This window comes from Corythoichthys intestinalis, chromosome 14 (assembly GCF_030265065.1).
Source record: "Corythoichthys intestinalis isolate RoL2023-P3 chromosome 14, ASM3026506v1, whole genome shotgun sequence".
Taxonomy (NCBI): domain Eukaryota; kingdom Metazoa; phylum Chordata; class Actinopteri; order Syngnathiformes; family Syngnathidae; genus Corythoichthys; species Corythoichthys intestinalis.
In genome coordinates this window covers 8,472,364-8,494,711 of record NC_080408.1, presented here as the reverse complement: position 1 = coordinate 8,494,711, position 22,348 = coordinate 8,472,364, and the positions used below count along the sequence as shown (strand labels likewise).

Here is a 22,348-nt window from a genome sequence, read left to right as displayed (position 1 = left end):
ATTGTCAAAAGTGAAGGAAGTTAAAAGCTTAAAAAAGCACAGTTGCCTTGTTTGATGTCTGTAAAGCTGAACAACTTCTCGTTTAGTGAGGACAGAACACGTCACATTAATAAAGTAAAATAAAAATAAGATACTGTGAGGTACAATTAGGTATTGTTTGTGCGACAAACAAAAAAAGGCTGGAGACAAAATGGCGGATGAGTCTTGGGCGTCTTAAAGTCCAAATCGTGTAAGTCGATTAGGGCTGCAGCTATCGAATATTTTAGTAGTTGATTAATCGATGGACTAGTTAGTTCGAATAATCGAGTAATCGGATAAGGAACATGAAACATTAAAATAAACCTGAGCTGAGCCTCAAAGGATGTTAAATGTTTTTTTTTTTTTTTAAAAAATGAGGATCTAAGTACAACAAAAGAACAATTGGCTAACTTACATAGAAACAGGCCGCGAGCTTAAATGCTATAAAATGCCAAAGTTTTTTTACAGTGCTCTTAACAAATGGTTCAGACTAGTGCAGCAACGATTAATCGATTAACTCGAGTATTCGATTAGATAAAAAATATTCAAATTAAATTTTGTTGCTTCGAGTATTTGTTTAATCAAAGTGAAGTTGTAATGGTTTATTTTGAAAGTGTTTATATTTAATCTATTGACTAGGGTGGATACATTGCCCTCTGGTCTGTCTCATTTCACATGGCTGAATTCAACAGCTCCCTGTTAAGACCAACATAAACTAAGTTTTTGTTTGGGCTATTGTTTTTTAATGCATTCGTAATTTAGTTTATATGTATATTTAGCCGTTATTTTTGTGGAATATGAGTCTGAACCATTTGTTAAGAGCATTGGGGGGAAAAAAGTAAGCATTTCATAGCATTTAAGCTAGCAGACTTTGCTATGTAAGTTAGCCAATTGTTCTTTTGTTGTTCATAGCTCCTCATTTATTTATTTTTAATACCGCTTGAAGCTCAGCGCAGGTACAGTATTTTAATTTTTCATGTTCCTTACCCGATTACTCGATTATTCGAACTAACTAGTTCATCGATTAATCGACTACTAAAATAGTCGATAGCTGCAGCCCTAGTTCAGACACATATTCCCACAAAAAATGTACTGTGAGGTACAATAAGGTACTGTTTATGCGACAAAAACCCAAAACGACTGGAGACAAAATGGCGAACGCGTGAGTTGCGTACGTTGTAATCTGGGACCTGTATCAATTCTTGGTGGGAGCATAGCGATAAACTTTTGGTCAACAAAGTATCACGATACATCACCTTTTTGATATATTGTCACACCCCTACTATTGACAGCGATAGATGTCCAATTCATTTGAATTCAATTCATTTGAGGTGAAGTTAAATTGCCATCAGCTTGCAATAAATGCAGATATCTGCTGCAAACGAAAATAAGCTTCTGTACTTTATCTGGTGACATTTAATCCACTGATAGCGAAATCCCCATGAGAAAATTGTGTAAATTTGCATTTAATTTTCACTTGACATTTTAAACAAAAGGCTACATTTAACAGATGTCGAGTTGTGATTTGGTGTCCCTTGTGTTTTTTTCCCTCCTTAGAAAGCTGGCAAAGTCCACGCTTTTCCTTATCCCGCTGTTCGGGATGCATTATACCGTTTTCGCCTTCTTGCCCGAGAACACGGGCGTGGCCGCTCGGCTCTACATTGAATTGGGCCTGGGGTCCTTCCAGGTAATCATAAAAAAATGTCAAGTTGGGCTGCAACTACTGGTTATTTTTTCTTAAATAATTGATTAATCTGACGATTAATTAAACAATTAATTGGATAAATATCACTTTTTTCCAATTAGCTTCACAAGTTAACTTGAAGTTGTTTTAGGCATGTTGTACGTTACAAAGAAGACAAAATTGATGACTAGTGTCATGTTCTGTTCGGTTTATGCCCTAGTGTGTCTTGTCATGTGATTATCCATTAATTTCACCTGTTGTTCAGGATGCATTGTACCGTTTTGTCAAAATCACACAGATGATAAAACGGTGTCTGCTTGAACTATAACCACCCAAACATTTATAGGTTTTCATATTTTAATGAGGATAGTATGCAAACAATGGCAGAATAGGGGAAAATATTTCAGTGAACCATCACATTCAAGTTTTTGTGGCCTGCCTTTTCGGCAGCAATAACTTCAACCAGACGCTTCCTGTAGCTGCAGATCAGTCCGGCACATTGATCAGGACTAATCTTGGCCCGTTTTTCCCTACAAAACTGCTGTAGTTCAGTCAGATTCCTGCGATGTCTGGCATGAATCTCTGTCTTTAGGTCATGCCACAGCATCTCAATGGGGTTCAAGTCTGGACTTGGCCACTCCAGACCGTGTATTTTGTTCTTCTGAAACCATTCTGAAGTTAATTTACTTCTGTGTTTTGGATCATTGTCTTGTATTCATGGTCATGGTTTTACATATAGTTGATGTGTGCACAGAGATACAGTATTGGACTGTGCCAGTGATTTCTGTAAGTCTTTAGCAGACACTCTAGGGTTCTTTTTTACCTCTCTGAGTATTCTGCGTTGAACTCTTGGCGTCATCTTTGGTGGACGGCCACTTCCTGAGAGAGAAGCAACAGTGCCAAACTCCCTCTATTTGTAGATAACTTCTCTGACTGTCGATTGATGAACATCCAGACTTTTGGAGACTTTTTGTATCCTTTCCCAGCTTTATACAAATCAACAATCCTTGATCGCAGGTCTTCATACAGCTCTTTTGACCGAGCCATGATGCACATCAGACAATGCTTTTCATCTTACCAGGTGTGTGATTTATAGTGGGCAGGGCAGCTTTAAATCACTCATCAGACATTGAGACACAGCTAACTTAAATTGTTTGGCAAAAATTGGTTTCAATTACACTTTAAGTCTCCTTAGGCACAGGGTTCACTTACTTATTTTCCCCCTTCTGTCATTGTTTGCATAATATCCTCATTAAAATATGAAAATTGTCAGGGAAATTCAAGTTTGAACTCCAAGACAAGTGTTACCTTGATAGCTCGATTAGAGAATTGAATACGACCAAGCAAAGATTGCCTGCTTCGAAGACTTTATAAACGTGATATATCAAGGGTACAAAATGTTGTGATCCAGCCAGGAGCTGTGATCACCCAGAAGTACAAAGAAGTACAATAGAGGCTGGACATTTATACTGTTGAAAGGTCGTTACCCAAGGATGCTTACTGTGAAACGATACCTATCAAAACGAAAGTGAAACTTAAGTATCAACTCCGGTGGTTTTCCACAGAAAAACATCTCCAGTAGGGGGAAAAAACTCCTCAAGTTATGACTTTGAACACCGGCTCTGGCTAGAACGATGATGAGCTCAGTCTGATAAGCCACAGTCGCCCATTGTATTCATTCAGGGCATATTGGAAAACACAGGAACATAACAGTCCATATTTGGGCATATTGTGAGTCGGTCTACAATAGTCAAGGCTATGGGAAGGCACACTCAAACAGGTTAATATAACAATGATGCGTTATAAATAAAATGTATTATTATTATTATGCTACAATGTTCTCATGCAAGCATAACAAAAACATACCAAATATGATGTATAATGGTTGTGTTTTAAGCATGAATAAAATTCTCACAAAAACCTATAAATGTTTGGGTGATTTTAGTTAAAGCAGACACTGTTTTTTCATCTGTGTGATTTTGACAACGATCTAATCACATTTGATGGTAATTTTATGCAGAAATGTGAGAAATTCCAAAAGGTTCAGATACTTTTTCAAACTACTGTTCTCAACTCTGACGGAGGCACACTGGATCTAACAACACAAAAGACAATCTAACTCTCGACACTTCGTAATAGTGATTCAGCAACCCAACCTGAGTGTCACAGTGAACTCTTATCTTTATTGCTCTCATCACCGGCGCACGTGCGCAGCCTCACTTTATACACAAACAAGGACCCAAACAGGACTGCTTATTGCTGCAGGCAAAAATTAATTATCAAATTCGTTGGCAACTAATTTATTAATCAATTTTAATCGATTAGTTGTTGCAGCTTTAATGTCAGGGATACATTTTTAATAGAGCTGTCAAACGATTACAATTTTTAATCGAGTTAATCACAGCTTAAAAATTAATCGCAATTCAAACCATCTATAAAATATGCCATATTTTTCTGTAAATTATTGTTGGAATGGAAAGATAAGACACAAGACGGATATATAAATTCAACATACTGTACATAAGTACTGTATTTGTTTATTATAACAATAAATCAACAAGATGGCATTAACATTATTAACATTCTGTTAAAGCGATCCATGGATAGAAAGACTTGTAGTTCTTAAAAGATAAATGTTAGTACAAGTTATAGAAATTTTATATTAAAACCCCTCTTAATGTTTTCGTTTTAATAAAATTTGTAAAATTTTCAAACAAAAAATAAACTAGTAGCTTGCCATTGTTGGTGTCAATAATTACACAATGCTCATGGTGCTGAAACCCATAAAATCAGTCGCACCCGAGCGCCAGCACAGGGCGACAAAACACCAAAAAACACAAGTCACAAATGGACATGACACTGTGCTGTCATTTTAATCTGTTTGAGCGGGGCATGTGCGTTAAATGCGTCAGATATTTTATCGTGATTAATTTAAAAAATGAATTACCGCCCGTTAACGCGATAATTTTGACAGCCCTAATTTTTTAATCACTCAGTTCAAATGGATTTGACATTGTAGAGATATTTTCCCCATATATTTATTCAATTTAATTAGATCTGCATATAAATCTAGATATTCATTTCTTTATTGGTTTGTCTTCTGACTTTATTTGGATAAGATAAGTGCAACTATCAGCTTCTTGGAAGCAAGGTCAAAGCAGAGAACATAACATAGCTGCTAGTCAAAGCCAATGGTGGAATGTAATGAAGTTGAAGTACTCCAATGAATTTGTTTCTTTCAGGGCTTCGTAGTGGCTCTGCTTTACTGTTTCATGAATGGAGAGGTAAACAACTTTGATTCAATTTCGTCCATTATTTTGTGGCGGTGGTCCTGTCTTGTGCAAAAGATGACCTCCCTCCCACCTCCGTCTACAACTCTGTGTGCTCACAGGTGCAGGCGGAACTGCGGCGGTGGTTATGGAAGTGTCACAACCAAAGTCAGCGCACGCCAGCCAAGCGAAGCCTTAGTCAGGTTAGTATGGGAGCACGCGGAGGGCTGCGCCGGACCCCCTCCACCGGAATTGTTTCTACTGTATGACCGAAAGGAAACACCGAACCGATGGGACATTGCATCGTTTTGGGTTGACTTGATGTTTGCTGTACTGAGCCTTTAAGAACATTTTTTGGGTGAGTACAAAGTGTTTCATGTGGAGTTACAAAGACGTCGGTTGAATTGAAGGAGTTCATTGATAAAGGGAATTATTTTCAATCACATTTTAGAATTCATTGAATAACATTTCACATATTAATCAGCAAAAATATTTATTGTGTTTTAAAGCAACACTAGGTAACTTTTCAGTTTCGGTCGATTTTAGTGACACCGGTGGACAAATGGGATAGTGCTTTGCCTTAAGTAAGACTGCATTTCCCATGAGAACCAGCGCACACACGCACAGTGTCGTAAAATCATGATTTGAATGACAATTCTCTTTCCAGCAGCTGTGTGAAGGATGGATGGTAATGAATCCAGCTATTGTTTAAATAGCATATGACGGTTAGCAACCGTGTGGATTAGTGTGGTTAATTCCCCCGTCCCTAAACCGACTTCTTCAGCGTTCACGCTGCGCCAGGCAGTGAAAGCCAGGCCAGTGTTAATTCTGTTTATGGCGGAAAACACAGACAAGACTGAAAAAGCAGTTTCTGCTGTTGCACACCTCATTAAAAGAAACTGCTGTTTTTTAGGCCAAAACAACTGTTGTGTTTGATAGAACAATATGTCTATATGCTGCCACAGCAGATTCATGGCGCATTAAGCCCCCGAACTATTTTTAATTTGTCCGTTTTACCCTGGAAACCCCCGTTTACAGATGTCACGCAACCGCTTTTGTTTCAACCTAGCCATAAAACAAAGGCAATTAATTATATTTATTATTCAAAATGTCTGTCATTTTTAGTTTAGAATCATTAATTGATGTCTAATATTTCGTTTAAAAAAAATAAATAAAAAACTTAAAAAATTATTCGCTCGCATATTTTAAACTTTTAAGCAAATTACGTCACAACGAAAAAAATGGTATATGGTGTCTGTAAAACCTCCTATCGCTTAATTGTATTTTTTTTTGTTACTGTTGCATTGTCTCCTATATGTTAGATGATAATTAATCGATCCAAACAAAGAAAAAAAAAAAAACGTGTAAAAGGATAAATATATGATTAAGAAAATCTCGACCACTCCTTGATGTCTGCGATTTCTGCATCGCGACCCTTGTTATATTACCATGTTTCACCCATAAAATCCCCCCAAAATCCAGCTGTGGCCATTCACAGCTGTGTCTTGACACTCAGTGATATATGCTACATGGGTTTTTTGGGTCGAAACAAGGTAAGTACGCGATAATATCTCGTTAAAGTCATGGCGTCTGTAAGTCTGCTCTCGCCTGCTCTCACCTCCAGATAGGGTTTTGCGGTTTAATTTATTTATTTATTTAAAATGCCCTCCTGTTCAAAAATTTTCTTCCCCCAGAAAATTGAGATTTTAAGCTTTCCAATGATATATCAGACATGCATACAGAACAATTTTGAAATGTGGCCAAATTGGGGGTCTCAGAGCGGTACTTCACCTGAGTGTTTTCCGCCATATCCTGGTAGCCTCCCTTTTTCCCCTCCTATGACAGTACTTTTTGTCTCGCTTGTTGCTCTGCCTTCTTTGCAGAATCGGCGCGAAAGCATTCGCATCTACTTCTGTCTTTACATTGAATGGGGAAAGGGAGAAGTGACGTATGCCGTAAAACAGTCGGAACACTTGTAGTTTTTTTGTGTGGCAGGGTTTCTGCCACCCTTCTCAAATCAACTAGTTGCCGGTTGACATATCACAAAAATATTTTATATACCGTAATTTTCGGACTGTAAGTCGCTACTTTTTCCCCTCATTTTGAATCCTGCCGCTTATAGTCCAGTGCGGCTTATTTCTTGATTTATTTGGGTTAATAGGACACACTTTGACAGCGGCGTCATAACACTGTCATAAGACCGTCATAATTATGACATGACACTATCATGGGCATTACTGAATGCTTATGTCATTAAGTGTTATCCAGCAAATTATGTCACTAACTCCATTTATGTCCAGCTTGGATGTTTTACATCAATTCAAAAGTGAGATAATTTGCCATATAACAGTAAATGACATCTGTCATAAGCATTCATAAATGCTCATGATAGTGTTATATCACAATAATGATGGTCTAATGACAGTGTTATGCTGCCACCGTCAAATAAGGTGTTAACAAATACCATAACTAGCAATTAATGAAACAACTTTAACAGTAACTGAAGAAATAATTAGTACAGAACATAGCGCTGCAATGCATGCTAGGAGGCATGTTGGACACCAACTTTGTTGACAGCAGGTACCAGCAGAGGTTGACTGTCTCCAACAAGGAAACAGTGATGGCCAAATGAAGCTTCTTGAAGCAATGAAGCGTTGCAGCCAATTGGTTCAAAGCTTCATAGTGTCTTATGACAGTCGTATGATGCCGCTGTCAAAAAAAGTGTTACCGGTTAATATCTTTTGGCGTACATGTCCCATAATACAGTGATGTCAGCTGCGGCTTATATTCCAGTGCGGCTTATCTATGAAGAAATGCCGTTTTCGTGCCAAATTTGGTGGGTAGCGGCTTATTGTAAGGTGTGCCATATAGTGCGAAAATTACGGTAGGTTGAAAAGTTACCTAGTGTTTAAATAGACCAATATCAATGAAACACTGCATAGAATAGAGAAATTAAAAATGGATTAAATTCAATGATTCAATATCAATTTTTAAGAAATGAATGAATGGTGTTTTTCATCATTGAAATACTGTATATTCCAGTAGTTGAAAAATGTGATTGGCTTTCTATGTATTAGATTTTGCGGAATTTTAGGGTCCAATCTCCCCACTTATATGCAATGTGATGTTGGGCCCATTGAATTTTCTGAGCCAAAATGAAAACAATTTAAGTAATTGAACTTCTTATTAAAAGCAGTGAAATAATGAAATTACCATTATATTTAGCAATTATATGTAACTATTTGGGAAATATATGGAACCATTTGAATAAGTATTTTAAAAGCTAATTAAACACATTTTTGAAATATTTCATATTTCACAATTGTTTATTTATTGGATCAACTCATCTATTTATTCAATTTATGACCTATATAATTGGCTCGAAATGTTTTTTGGGTGTACGCGTTATATAACGGTAATTAATTTGCATTCAGAGAGTTAGCAAATGTAAAATGGCATCGACGTGGATAAACCGAGCATTTACCATACAATACAGTAGTGTCTTATTGTACAATTCAAACCATTTATTGTACACATTGTGTTTTCACACATTTTTTCTACTGTATAGTAATATAAAGCACTTTGTAACAGTACACACAGACATAATTTGTCATGATATTTTCCATGTTTTTTTTTTTTTTTTAATCTTACTGTATTTCCACTGTTGTTGTGGATTAAGTGAAGGAAATGTATGTAAAAGGGAAAAAGCTCAATAATAAATAGAAGAATAATAATAACTGTTTGTGATTACACATGACTGGTCATTATAACTATTACATAATACTTTTTCGAAACACCTTTTCGGGCATTCAGGCAAACTGAAAAAAGTAAAAATAGCACAACACTGAAAATGATGTGAAATAGAAAACTTTTTTTTTGAAATTGTAAAATGAAATAATTATAAATATAACAAATATTTCTGCAGGTTCACATTTAAAGTAGAAATTCCTGTGCTTTAAATTTTTTTTATTTTTTTTATTTTAATGAACAGTAATGGCACATACAGGGCTGGCCCTGGTCACCCATACACGTGCCTGAGCACTTACAAGAAAAACCAAACAGGTATGACAAGTTTGCACATTTTTATTGAGCATTCAAATGTACACAACATGGATTGTGAATGTCAGATTTTTTTTTTTTTTTTTTTTTTAAACGACACAACTTCACAGGAACCTTGATGACCAAACGACCTTTTTTTTCTCCCCAATATATACATTTACTTCTTTTTTTAATATGCTCGTCATTACAAATGCGCATACACGCACGCGCTGGGTTATAAGAGCGTACAAAAAATGTCTTTATAACGTAACGGCACGTCTTTGTCAAGAAGTAAAAAAAAAAATAAAAAAAAATAAAATACACCATTTACTTTTTTACTGTATATATGATTAAACACCATGTAGATTCATAGCAGGCATCATAGAAGAGCAGCTGAGCGACAACTGTACATTCAAAAATGCATTGGCAATAAATAAAAGTTCACAGTTAGTCAAAAACAAAGCAAAATAAACACATTACAGTACATACTTGAAACTTCCCTTAGAAAAATGTCCACAATTGCCATCTGGTTTCAACCTGTAACCCTTGTACAGAGACCTCTGAGCAAGCGATAGCTTATCAACTAGCAGGTGAAAATTCCCTGAAAATGTCCAACTTTGGCCTTTCTCTCCTCCCTTATCTTTGATACACACCGGAAAAAATATCTGTGTGCCTTTTGCAAAAGCCAACAGTAAGTTCAATGTCACAGAATATGAAGCTAAATGCTAACAAAAGTGCTGTGATGCCTGAAACACTTCACAGTTTGTTTTTGGAAAAGAAAAGACAAATGTTCACAGAAGGCACAAAAACAAAATCACAATTTTTTTTTGTTAGTTTGTTTTGTTGCGCATCCTTGTACGTTAGGCCGGTAGCTAAAAACAAGACAAGTCGCTAATGCTAAAAGTAGAGACGCACTATTGCCTCGCACCCTTTACATTTTTTAAAATTTCTTTTTACAGCTACATAGCTTTAAATACACATGAAACAAAAACATTTTCAATATAAAAGCTCATAAAAGAAGTGGGCAGCCTTCTTTGGCTCATTTTTATCAGAAAGAAAATCATCAAAAACATGACAGTCACAAGTTAGCCTTGCTAGCTAGCAACTATTGTGACACATATTCCTCTTTTCAGGGTCTGAAAATTTAAATGGCTTTGTTTTAGAAGGTACATTTTTAATTGAAATCTTTGTTTTCACAGTTTTCACGTTCATAAATATGACTTTTACACTCACTATGTCATCAGGCTACTTTACATTTCACATTACAAATGGAGCACGACGCCATTTTAAATTTGCGATATTCCGCTTTATGTCGTAGTAACAATGACACGCTTTTTCCCCCCGTTTTTGCACCAACTAAATAGATCCATATAGAGCTAGTTAAATGATGTAAAATATATTCATAAATAAATATCTATTAATAAAGTTATATTTTTTCACATTTGAAACAATGATAAAACATTTCACATTTTAATCAAGAATTGAATAACAACGATTTCAATGTAATTTTTTAAATTTGTGTCTGCTGTCTGTTAAAAAGTAATGAAAAACAAAAAGTACAATTATTTTGTATTACATTTGAAAAATTTATTAACTGATGTGTATTTTTACTTTGGATTAATAAATATTCAAATGGCATAATACTCATAGTTTTTTGTATTTTCTTTTTAAAAAATACATGACAAAAAATGTCTTGTTATTTATCAGTGCATTCACATCATCGTTTGTGGATGAAGATAAAATTAATTCCTACAATATTTAGCATTCCTTCGTAATAAATAAATTAGAGTACCGTATTTTCCGGACTATAAGTCTAGCCTATAAGCCTGCAACTTTACTCAAGTGTAATTTATTATTAAGATGTTTATTATACATTTGCTTTATACTATATAATTTCTGCTCGCAGTGAAGAGATGCGATGCTTATTGCTCGCTATGAAGAAATATTTTGTCATGTTTTGACAAACGTAGTAATTCCACCTACATGCACACACATAGCCATGCAAATTCACTGGGTTCCACACTCGCTTTTAATTCCCTTTATGGTAAGACACCCCCATGGTTGCTAGGGCCATACCATGTAAAAATTAAGTGAACGGAAGGCTCATGGGAGAATGAGTGTGGAATTTGTATTGTGTAGTCTTAGTATTGCATTATATAAGCTGCCATCCGTTCTCTTTGCAAGCTATTCGATAAAATTGAGTGCCTTCTCTCAATATTTTCTGTAATCTTTATAAATTTCCTCCTAAGGATTTGTATTTGAACTTGACATTTGGACGGTCCTTCGAGCCGGATTTGAACCAGCTAAATTTTAAGCTATAGTTATCTGAAAAACTAAAAACAGAGAGACAGCGAGAACTAAAAGTGGTATTTGCCATGTGTCAAAATTGATTTTGCCATGTGGCATTTTTTTTTTTTTTTTGCCACTTGGCATTTTTTTGGCCACTTGTCAAAATGGATTTTGCCATGTGGCATTTTTTGGGGACATTTGGCAAAAAAATGCCTCAAACCAAAATACATTGCGTTTTTTTTTTACATGTGGCAACATGTATTTTGCCATGTGGCTTTTTTTGCCATGTGGCAAAATGGATTTTGCCATGTGGAATTTTTTTTGCCACGTGGCCAAATGGATTTTGACATGTGGCAAAATTGATTTCGCCATGTGGTATTTTTTTTTTTCCATGTATCAAAATGTATTTTGCCACGTTGGATTTTTTTGGCCAAAAAATGCCTCAAACCAAAATATATTGCATTTTTTTTACATGTGGCAAAATGGATTTTGCCATGTGGCATTTTTTTTTGCCATGTGGCCAAATGAATTTTGTAGGGCTGTCAAAATTATCGCGTTAACGGGCGTTAATTAATTTTTTAAATTAATCACGTTAAAATATTTGACGCAATTAACGCACCCGCTGGCATATTGCCTCAAACATTACAATGAGGCCGTTTATGGACATTAAGAGTGAAGAGAATGCCACCGGCCGCTTGGGGGCAGCGCCGTTCCATACTCATGTCTTCTAAACGTGGGAGAATTAGTAGTTGTGAGACGTTTATGCTGTATTCACAATGCAATGCAAATTGCTATTTGTGCTCCACACATATTTCGGTAAGTTTTCTTTCTTTTAGTGGCAATTATGTGTCTCTTGTTTTATTTTGGGTAAGATATGTACAGATACAGTGGGGAGAACAAGTATTTGATACACTGCCAATGGGTTTTGGCAGTGTATCAAGTACAAGTATTTGATACACTGCCAATGGGTTTTGGCAGTGTATCAAGTACTTGTTCTCCCCACTGTATATGTTATACAGTAAAGGCGAGTGGACACAGGCGCGCCGTTTATTGGCATAAGCTTCTCCTTCACAACAAACATAAGTATCCTTTAGTGAAAGCACAACAAAAATAATATTCCTATCGCTCAAAAAAAAAAAAAAAAAAAAATGTTCTCAAAAAGAAAAGCACTTCAGTCTATAGTAATGAGGCCCTATTCTGACACACAGTTAAACAACAATGCTAAATAAACTGGCATTCCATATCAATTCAGCTGTGCAAAATACACGTAAAACTTTTCACTCTATTTTTATTATTGTTATTTTTATTCTCATTATTATTATATTAACTCTACTTTTGATTGAAAATTTTACAAATTTTATTAAAACGAAAACATGAAGAGGGGTTTTAATATAAAATTACTATAACTTGTAACTATAACATTTATCGTTTAAGAACTACAAGCCTTTCTATCCGTGGATCACTTTAACAGAAAGGATGTTAATAATGCCATTTGTGGATTTATTGTTACAAAAAACAAATACAGTACTGATGTACAGTATGTTGTATGTATATATCCGTCATGTGTCTTATCTTTCCATTCCAACAATAATTTACATAAAAATATGGCATATTTTATAGATGGTTTGAATTGCGATTAATTGCGATTAATTACGATTAATTAATTTTTAAGCTGTAATTAACTCAATTAAAAATTTTAATCGTTCGACAGCCCTAGAATTTTGCCATGTGGAATTTCTTTTGCTATGTGGCGAAATAAATTTTGCCATATGGCTTTTTTTTTTTTTTTTGATTTTGCCACGTGGCATTTTCTTTTGCCATGTGGCATTTTTTTTTGCCATGTGTCAAAATGGATTTTGCCATGTGGCATTTTTTTGGCCATTTGGCAAAAAATGCCTCAAACCAAAATAAATCGCTTTTTTTTAACATTTTTTTTTAACATGTGGTAAAATGTATTTTGCCATGTGGCATTTTTTTGGCCGTGCGGGAAAAAAAATGCCACAAACCAAAATACATGTTGCCACATGTAAAAAAAAAATGCCACATGGCAAAATCCATTTGGCCAAATGGCAAAAAAATGCCAACTAGCAAAAAAAAAAATCCCTCTTGGCAAAATCCATTTTGCTACATGGCAAATACCACTTTTTGTTCTCGGCCCTGCTGGAGAAACAACTGAGAAGGGCACAAAATGGCGCTGAAATAAAAAATCATATTCTGCAGATTACAAGCTGCAATTCATGAAATATACAGCCAAAAATGGTAATCGAGCAGCAGAAAGAAAGTTTGGAGTTAATGAAATGAGGAAAACAAAAAAAGTTAATCGTGGGCTAAAAGCTAGGTGGCCACAGCTAGAGGAACAAGTTCGCACATGTGTTCTTGGACACCATTTTTATTTCAAATTGCCTTTCAAGCTGACGTGTCTGATCCTGGTGTTGGATTTTATCAAATAAACCCCCCCCCCCCCAATATACGACTTACTCTCCGGTGCGACTTATAGTCCGAAAAATACGGTAATAGCTTTACGAAGTAAAAAACAACAACTCTAACACATGCTTGTCAGACATTTTTGTATTGTAGAGTTAATTTAATCTAGTGTTTTTTATCCAGTGGTTTATGTTTTTGGTACTAAACATGACGGCATAAATTTGGCCCCAGCAACAATGACTTCATCTGATATTATTAGTTATTGAGATGTTTTGCCATCAAAACCACTGGTGGCCTACTTTTAGAGGTTCCACTGTATTTGATACTGGTATCTCAATTTTTATAAATGTAAAAATACGACAGTAAGAAAGTGGCAAAATTAAAAAAAGGGCTTTAAAATGTAATCTCCTTCAAAACACAAATATACACAAAATGATGGTTACATTTAAATATTGAAAATTATATACACTATTTATAAATATTAAATTTATTGTTGAATGCAAACTATGAAAAATATTCATTAATGTAATTAACGTGAAAAAAGGGACGTTCAAAAGATGAGAGATGCACCCCTTAATAATATTTTGGGAAAACAAAAAACACATCAACTTCAACGGGACATGCGGCGTAAAGCACAAGACTGTACATTCAATGTATGAAATGGCTTCTTCACAACGTCCATTGTAAATAAATGAAAAGGAATGAGAGACGAGGCACTTTTCGTGGACGCACGCGACGCATAAGGGGAGCTTGATATCCTTGTACGATGTGTGTAAAGCTGCAGATGAAGTCACTAAAAAGTTATGGCACTATTCTATTGCACTATTATATCCGCGGATCAATAAAAAAAACTTTCATTTTGGCACCAATTCTACTTCAGTAGTCCCCATATTGAATTGAATATGGGATGAGGTCTACAGATTTGGGCTCCATTTGCTTTCTTCGTTTTCTTTACATTACAATACTTGTTATGCAAACGTCATGAATAAGACGAGTCTATTGTCGACACTAAAAATATTTACAAACCGCACTTTTTTTTTTAGATGTATATATTTTTTTGACATACTCAGTACTTACGGCTGATTGTAGAAAAGTGAAACATTTGAACAATACGCATTTTAGGGGTAGGGATACAGTTTATATAATAGGGATTGGATTTAAACTAAGGGTTTAGGGTAGAGTTGAGCCGATAATATCGGCGGATAAAAGCATTTAAAAATGATATCGGATAATATTGACATCGGTTTTGGGCCAAAATGCAAAATGAATGTAGAAGCAATCTGCATTTGTACAAAGGCTGGTCACAGCTTAGCACAGCTTCTCCTTATTTTTCACAGAATCCTTATTTGGAAAACCTTGAAGTTGTTACATTTATCATTATTAAAGCATCCAGTGGGGCGTCACAACACAATTAACCATAATATGTTAAAGCAACACTAGGTAACTTTTCAGTTTAGGTCGATTTTAGCAATCCGGTGACAAAAGCGGTAGTGTTTTGCCTTAAAAAAGACTACGTTTCCCATTAGCACCAGCGCCCACCCGCACAGTGTCGTAAAATCATGAGGTCGCCTAAAGATGGATTAAACAACATTTCAGTTTCCTGCGGCTGTGTAAAGGATGAATAGTAATAAGCAGTGTTGTCACTACTTTCTTTCTGTAACAAGCAATCTAACGCGTTATATATTTTTTTTCAAATTAGTAATCTGATTTAAGTTAGTTTCCTTAGTGTCTGTAAATTATTATTTTGTTATTTCCTCATAATGTATGTAGAATGAAGAATATTGTAGTCATGTACGAAGAGCATTTTGAAAAGAAAATGTTAGAAAGGTTCCCACTATGCGTTCGTTTCCATGGTAACCGCTCATAGTTACCTACTTTTTTGGTCTTGAGTCACACGTTTGTTTTGAGACTAGGGCCATGTCCACACGTAGCAGGGTTTTTTTTTTTAAAAAACGAGGATTCTGCCCTAATACGTCGGGGGGGAAAAATTGCGTCCACACCTGCACGTTTGTGTAGAAAAAAAAAAAACTTCCACAGCCAACCGCTTTTCATTTTTAAGCACATTCAAAACAATAAAATAATTGCCCAAAATGCCCATTATTCAATAAGAAGCACAGCAAGAGTTTGTAAAAAAAATGGAAGCAAAAAAGCGCCTATTTAATATGGTCAAAATGTAAAAATTGGTCTCATGTGTGACGTGAGGACAAAATTTGTCGCAGCCACTGACGTAAATCTTCGGTTATCAGTGTCCAAATGATGGAGCCATAAACGCAGAATTCGCAAATCTTCACCTTCCCCGTCGTTTTTAAGAACCCTGGTTTAAGTCTGCGTGGGCGTGTGGATGATCGGTTAAACCGTAGAAAAATATCTTCTTTTTGCCAAATACCCTGCTACGTGTGGACATGACCTGAGAAAGGCGTGAGGAACATGGATGCACATTCGAGCCAAGTGTAGCCACCTGTTGAGATGTGCGAGGGAATTTTGATCTGTGTGCGTCCATGAATGAACATTTTTCCTTGATACTGGAGGGTTCCAGTGATAGGTTGGAGCTGCTACATGCGGGCCTTTTTGTAGCTTTGCAATTGGAAAGCGGGTCATCATTGCTCCAAGTCGGCAGCATTGTTGACATCATATGGTCGTGTTGCACATTTATGCCGTGAGGTAACGTGTTCGTTTAGCATATATGAGATGGGTTGTAAATCAGATTGGGTTTAAAGTGCTTAGTTGCCGCCACGTTTTGTGGCCAAATTGACTGCATGTGTGTATGGTGTACTTCCGGGTTGTGCGCGTGCATTCACGCCTGCCCCCACCTTTGTGTTTATTACACATTTGTGTGTTTTTGATTATTGTGCAGTCAATTGGCACCGAACCTGAAATTCAGAATTTTTGACATTAGGCTTAATCTTTAAGTTAGCGGGGGTTTAATTAGTCGATGGAATTGATTTCAACAAATTCAATGCAGTTTATCAGTTATTTGTTAGTTTCAGGGCTCCTGAGTGGCTAAGCTAGAGCGATTCAATGATGGTTTAAATCAACTCCATCGACAAATTAAACCCTCGCTAACTCGAAGATTGAGCCTTATGTGAAAAATTCTGATTTTCCCCTTTAAATTCAATGATCGGAAAGTCAATTACATGTTACATTTTCTGTTGAGGCAGCAAAGGGAGAAACATTGGTAAAATGTAACTGATACATTACTTTTAAACTAACTTAGTTACTTTGATAATAAAGTAATCAGTATAGTAACTGGATTACTTTTTAAGGCGTAATCAGTAATTAAATGATTTTTTTTCCAGTGATCTGTGACAGCACTGGTAATAGGGTAATGAATCCAGTTGTGGCTAAACAACAGCATATGACGGTTAGCAACAGTGTAGCTTAGTATGGCTACAGTGTATCACAAAAGTGAGTACACTCCTCGCATTTCTGCAGATATTTAAGTATATCTTTTCATTGGACAACACTGACAAAATGACACTTTGACACAATGAAAAGTAGTCAGTGTGCAGCTTATATAATATATGTGAGTTAATTTATTTTCCCCTCAGAATACTCAAAATATAGCCGTTAATATCTAAACCCCTGGCAACAAAAGTGAGTACACCCCTTAGAAACTACGTACATCCCTAAATGTCCAAATTGAGTATTGCTAGTCATTTTCCCTCCAAAATGTCATGTGACTCGTTACAGGAGTGCTGTCAGCATTGCTGCAGAGATTGAAGAGGTGGGAGGTCAGCTTGTTAGTGCTCAGAAAGCCCGCCCGTCGCATCAGACAATCGGACATGGTTCCAGTAATCCATGTGCTTTGTTGACATGTGTTCAGCAAACTGTTTGCGGGCTTTCTTGTGTACCGTCTTCAGAAGAGGCTTCCTCCTGAGATGACAGCCATGCACACCTATTTGATGTAGAGTGCGGCGTATGGTCTGAGCACTAACAGGTTGACCCCCCACCTCTTTAATCTCTGCAGCAATGCTGACAGCACTCCTGCAACGAGCCACATGACATTTTGGAGGGACAATGACAAGCAGTAGTCAATTTGGACATTTAGGGATGTACTCACTTTTTTGCCAGGGGTTTAGATATTAATGGCTATATTTTGAGTTATTTTGAGGGAAAAATAAATTAACTCTATTATATCAGCAGCACACAGACTACTTTTCATTTAGTCAAAGTGTCATTTCGTCAGTGTTGTCCCATGAAAAGATATACTTAAATATCTGCAGAAATGGGAGGGGTGTACTCACTTTTGTGATACACTGTAAGTCGTTCGGTTGGGGCGGGGGGCGTTACACCAGCGAGTGAAAGCCTGGCCAATGTTTATTCTTGAGTATCCCTGGTAGCCTTTTTTTCCTCCTCGGACAAAACTTTTTGTCTTATTTGTTGCTCTGCCGTCTTTGAAGAATTCACGCGAAAGCATTCTTATCGACTTCCGTTCTTATAAATCAAGGGGGAAGTGACGTATGTTGTAAAGCAGTCAGCTGATTTGTAGTTTTTTTTTTTGTGAGGTAGGGTCCGTGCCACCCTCCTCAAAGTTAATTAGTGCCGGTGAAAGCGATACAGACCCCCTCAAGATATAAAAGAGGTGTCATTCAACTAGTTGTCAGTCGACATATCATCACAAATGTTATGAAAATATTTGATAAAGGTTGAAAAGTTACCTAGTGTTGGAGTTGGAAAATATCGGGTTATCACTTAACGGTTAAAAAGCGATTTTTGGACAACTCTAGTAGGGTGAATGTTAGGCTTAAGGAAAGGTTGGGCAGTGTTGTCACAAGGCTGTGCTTAGGGTAAGGGTCGAGAGTACGCTGGCAAACGAAATTGATTTCTCTTGAATTTAGATGGCACTTTGAAGCACACGGACTGCACGCGAAGCCAAATGAACCACAAACTCTCTTGTATTGTATCATCACAATCAATGAAGCGGTCAAATAGAAAAAGGAAACATTTGTATTGTCTCCTTTGATTGTTTTAAATGGAATCCGAAGTGCGTTATTGAAGGGAATTGAAAAAAAAGTACTCATAAGCCAGGGGGGCAAGTTGGTGTCTTCCGCCTGGCGTAGACAAAACGGCGGGCGGAGGCAGCGGGCGGCGAACTCACTCGATCACACGCTCAGGTGGGCAGGCTGATGTTGGCGCTCTCCGCCAGCGGGCTGGACATGCGGATCTGGGAGCTGCTCTTGCTCAGGATGGACAGCTGCGTCCCCCCGTTCACACCGCTGCTCGCCAGCGACGGGTGCCTCTGCTGCTTCAGGTCCACAGCAAAGTATCGGTTCACCCTCCAGCTGCGCCATTTCCGCTTGATCTCCGACTGCACCTTCAGGGAGAAACTTCACAACGTCATTTTTACATGCACTTTGGCCATACAGTTGTCTTTTAGTGACGTCAAATGTCTGACTATTCATCTATCGGCTAAAAACCCAATTTCTCCCCCTTTCTGCTACCGTAATACATCCAGACATACCGAACAGTTCAAATGAACCTCAGACTTGTAGGCTCTAATAAGCCAAAATTGTTCTCTATTAGTAATCATGTCATCAGAAACACATATGGCGGAAAACACAGACAAGACTGAAAAAGCAGTTTCTGGTCTTGCACTCCTCTTGAAAAGAAACTGCTGTATTTTAAGCCAAAACAATTGTTGTGTTTGATAGAACAATACAGTATGTCTACTGTATATGCTGCCATAGCAGATTCATGGCGCATTAAGCCCCTGAACTATTTTTAATTTGTCCGTTTTACCCCGGAAACCCCCGTTCACAGACGTCGCGCAACCGCTTTTGTTTCAACTCAGCCATAAAACGAGGGTAATTAATTATATTTATTATTCAAAATGTCATTTTTAGCTTAGAATCATTAATTGATGTCTAATATTTCGTTTAAAAAAAAACAACAACTTTAAAAAACTATTCACTCGCATATTTTAAACTTCTAAACAATTGACGTCACAATGAAAAAAATGGTGTCTGTAAAAAAGTCAGATATCTACCTCATAACTATCGCTTAATTGTATTTTTTTGTTACTGTCGCATTTTCTACGAAATGTTAGATGATAAATAATCGACCCAAACAAAGAAAAATTGAAAAAAACAAACAAAAAGTTTAAAAGGGTAAATATGAAAAAGAAAATCTCGACCATTCCTTGACGTCTGCGATTTCTGCATCGCGACCCTTGTTATATTACCGTGTTTCACCCATAAAATTCCCCAAAAATCAGGCTGTGGCCATTCACAGCTGTGGCTTGACACTTGGTGATACATGCTACATGGAGTTTTTGGATCGGAAAAAGGTTAGTACGCGATAATATCTCGTTAAAGTCGTGGTGTCTGTAATTCTGCTCTCGCGTGCGCTCACCTCCCGATAGGGTATTGCTGTTTAAAAAATCTTTTTTTTTTTTTTTAAAATGCCCTCCTGTTCAAAATTTTTCCTCCCCCAGAATATTGAGATTTTAAGCTTTCCAATGATGTATCACACATGCATATCGGACAATTTTGAAAGCTGGCCAAATTGGGGGTCTCAGAGCACAACTTCAAGTCACCTGAGTGTTTTCCGCCATATATTATTGCCATTGATTTAAAAATCTATAATTTTAGTCCATGTTTTGACCTATGGAGGGCGCTATGTTTTACGCATGCAATGCACGCTGGGGGTGATGACTCGGGTTGGACTGGGAGAATAGCTGTGCTAGCTAGCAAGCGACGCTAGTATGACGACTAGCAGGATTTTGTCACATTCTGCTGCTGGTCAGATTGTTTTGTTACAGAGGAGATGTAGGATAAGTTCTCGACGTCGTACTTGCATCCAATTCCAGGTCATCAGCAGTTTCTTTCAACCGATCCTAGGCGGCTTGCCGAGATATTGACTTGCTGCAATTTGACAGTTTGTATATCCCTTTGTTGCTGGTTGCATTATTGCCTTATTTTTTCGTATGTCTGCCTCTCACCATGGTTTTCCCTCATTTAAAAAAAAAAAAAAAAAAAAAAAATTTGATCCCAACCTACTGTTACGGACCCTTTTTGTGTTTCCCTTTTGCGATCGCATATTTTTTTGATTGTTTAATAAACCCTTTTACACAATCCATATGTTATTGCTGTCTGCTTGCTGTCTGAAATGAGCCGCGTTTTCTTAATCCATGGTCAATCCAGCCACACTTTCTTTTCAGTTGTGTTTCCTTTTCAGGTTCTACTGCACAGACAGACACCGCATGTGGGTTGCGATTGCAATATAAGGACAAATCATGACTAACGTCACGGGTAAGCATAGTTCTGTGGTCTACGTGCTCGTATGTCGCAACTCGAATCTTGCTGGAGACCATTTAATTGCTTGTGCTGCTCGTTTTGCGAAATATCGACAGTTCTGTTCTGTCACTTTTCCGCTCGGGTTCAAATTGGAAGGGCAGAACCGACAACATGTTTATGTACTGTAGCTAGCGAGTGACACTGTGGAAGTACGGCATCAACGTCACCACCCAGAGTGCATTGCGTCGTAAACAACAATGGCGGCCTACTAGTTCAACTAATTTTTCATATTTTATTAAAAACAAAATCATTAAACTTTTTTCCTAGTACATTTACACTGAAAACAAGGGAAAATATCTAGTTTTAAGGAGGTGCGTTTTTGCAGTGCACAGACAAGATTCGTAGTCGTCAAAAAAAACAGTACTCACACACCCCCACAAAAAAATTAATCGGCAAAATTTTGTGGTCACAGAAACAAATGTCTAAATACGAACACGAATGCGTAAATATGAGTATGAATATTTAATATATGAACACGAATGCGTACACTGCAAAAACGCACCTTCTTAAAACTAGTTAAATTCTCTTGATTTCAGTGTAAATCTACTAAGTGAAATGATCTGCTAGTGCTTCGTGTAAATTTTACTCGGATTTCTTGAAATAAGAATAACAGCTAGTTAAACAGATTTATTTTAAGCAATAAATTAGTATATTTAATTTTAAAATAAGGTTTAAAATGTCAATGGTCTTATTTCAAGAATAGCTATTGTTCAAATCATTATTTGAAAGAATTTTTTTCTTGATTTAGGCGAAAAATGACCAACTTTTAGATGTATGGGCCTTATAAGAACAAATTTACATCAAGTGGAATAATCTGATACAACAATTATTTGACTAGATTTAGGAAAAAAATAATCTGATTAAGACGTTACAAATTTACAGTGTAAATACAAGAACGAATATTTTTTGACAGCTATTTTATTCCATAAGTATAACCTTAACATACGTAATCTAAGCAATAAATTAGTATATATAATTTTAAAAAAAAGCTTTGAAATGTCAAAATGTTCTTAATTCAAGACTAGATATTGTTCAAAACATTATTTGAATGCAATTTTTTCTTGAGTTAAGTGAAAAATGACCAACTTTTAGCTGGATTGGCTTAATAAGAACAAATAGTATCATTTACTGAAAGTAAGTGGAATAATCTGACGTATTAATCTGTTAACTAGTCGTTAAAGGGATCCACAGATAGAAAGACTTGTAATTCTTAAAAGATAAACATTAAAATAAATTGATATTAAAACCCGTCTTGATTTCGTTTTTATACTATTTGTAAAATTTGTTTAACTAGTAGGTTGCCATAGTTGTTGACATCGCAGAGCGGTGAC

The 22,348-nt window shown here is 36.5% G+C and overlaps 2 protein-coding genes across 7 annotated transcripts in view; one reads left to right on the top strand and one right to left on the bottom strand.

Moving 5' to 3' along the window:
- The window catches only part of LOC130929571 (pituitary adenylate cyclase-activating polypeptide type I receptor-like), a 65,583-nt gene extending 53,332 nt beyond the window's left edge, over nt 1-12,251 (top strand). Inside the window, exons 11-13 of one of the 3 annotated variants that reach the window (XR_009066921.1) lie at nt 1,576-1,705; nt 4,945-4,986; nt 5,094-5,194. Coding sequence is in view for 2 of the 3 variants with exons in the window: in XM_057856816.1 (XP_057712799.1) it covers nt 1,576-1,705; nt 4,945-4,986; nt 5,094-5,240 (319 nt within the window). In the remaining variant the exon portion in view is untranslated. Of the gene's footprint in view, nt 1-1,575; nt 1,706-4,944; nt 4,987-5,093 lie in introns of all 3 variants that reach the window. The other 2 variants (XM_057856816.1, XM_057856817.1) reach the window with 2 other exon arrangements.
- Nucleotides 9,039-22,348, bottom strand: part of LOC130929570 (pituitary adenylate cyclase-activating polypeptide type I receptor-like) — a 74,770-nt gene continuing 61,460 nt past the window's right edge. For 2 of the 4 annotated variants that reach the window (XM_057856812.1, XM_057856814.1), the window contains one exon: nt 9,039-19,049. In XM_057856812.1, coding sequence (XP_057712795.1) covers nt 18,825-19,049 — 225 coding nt within the window. In that variant the 3' untranslated portion in view covers nt 9,039-18,824. The remainder of the gene's footprint in view (nt 19,050-22,348) is intronic. The other 2 variants (XM_057856813.1, XM_057856815.1) reach the window with 1 other exon arrangement.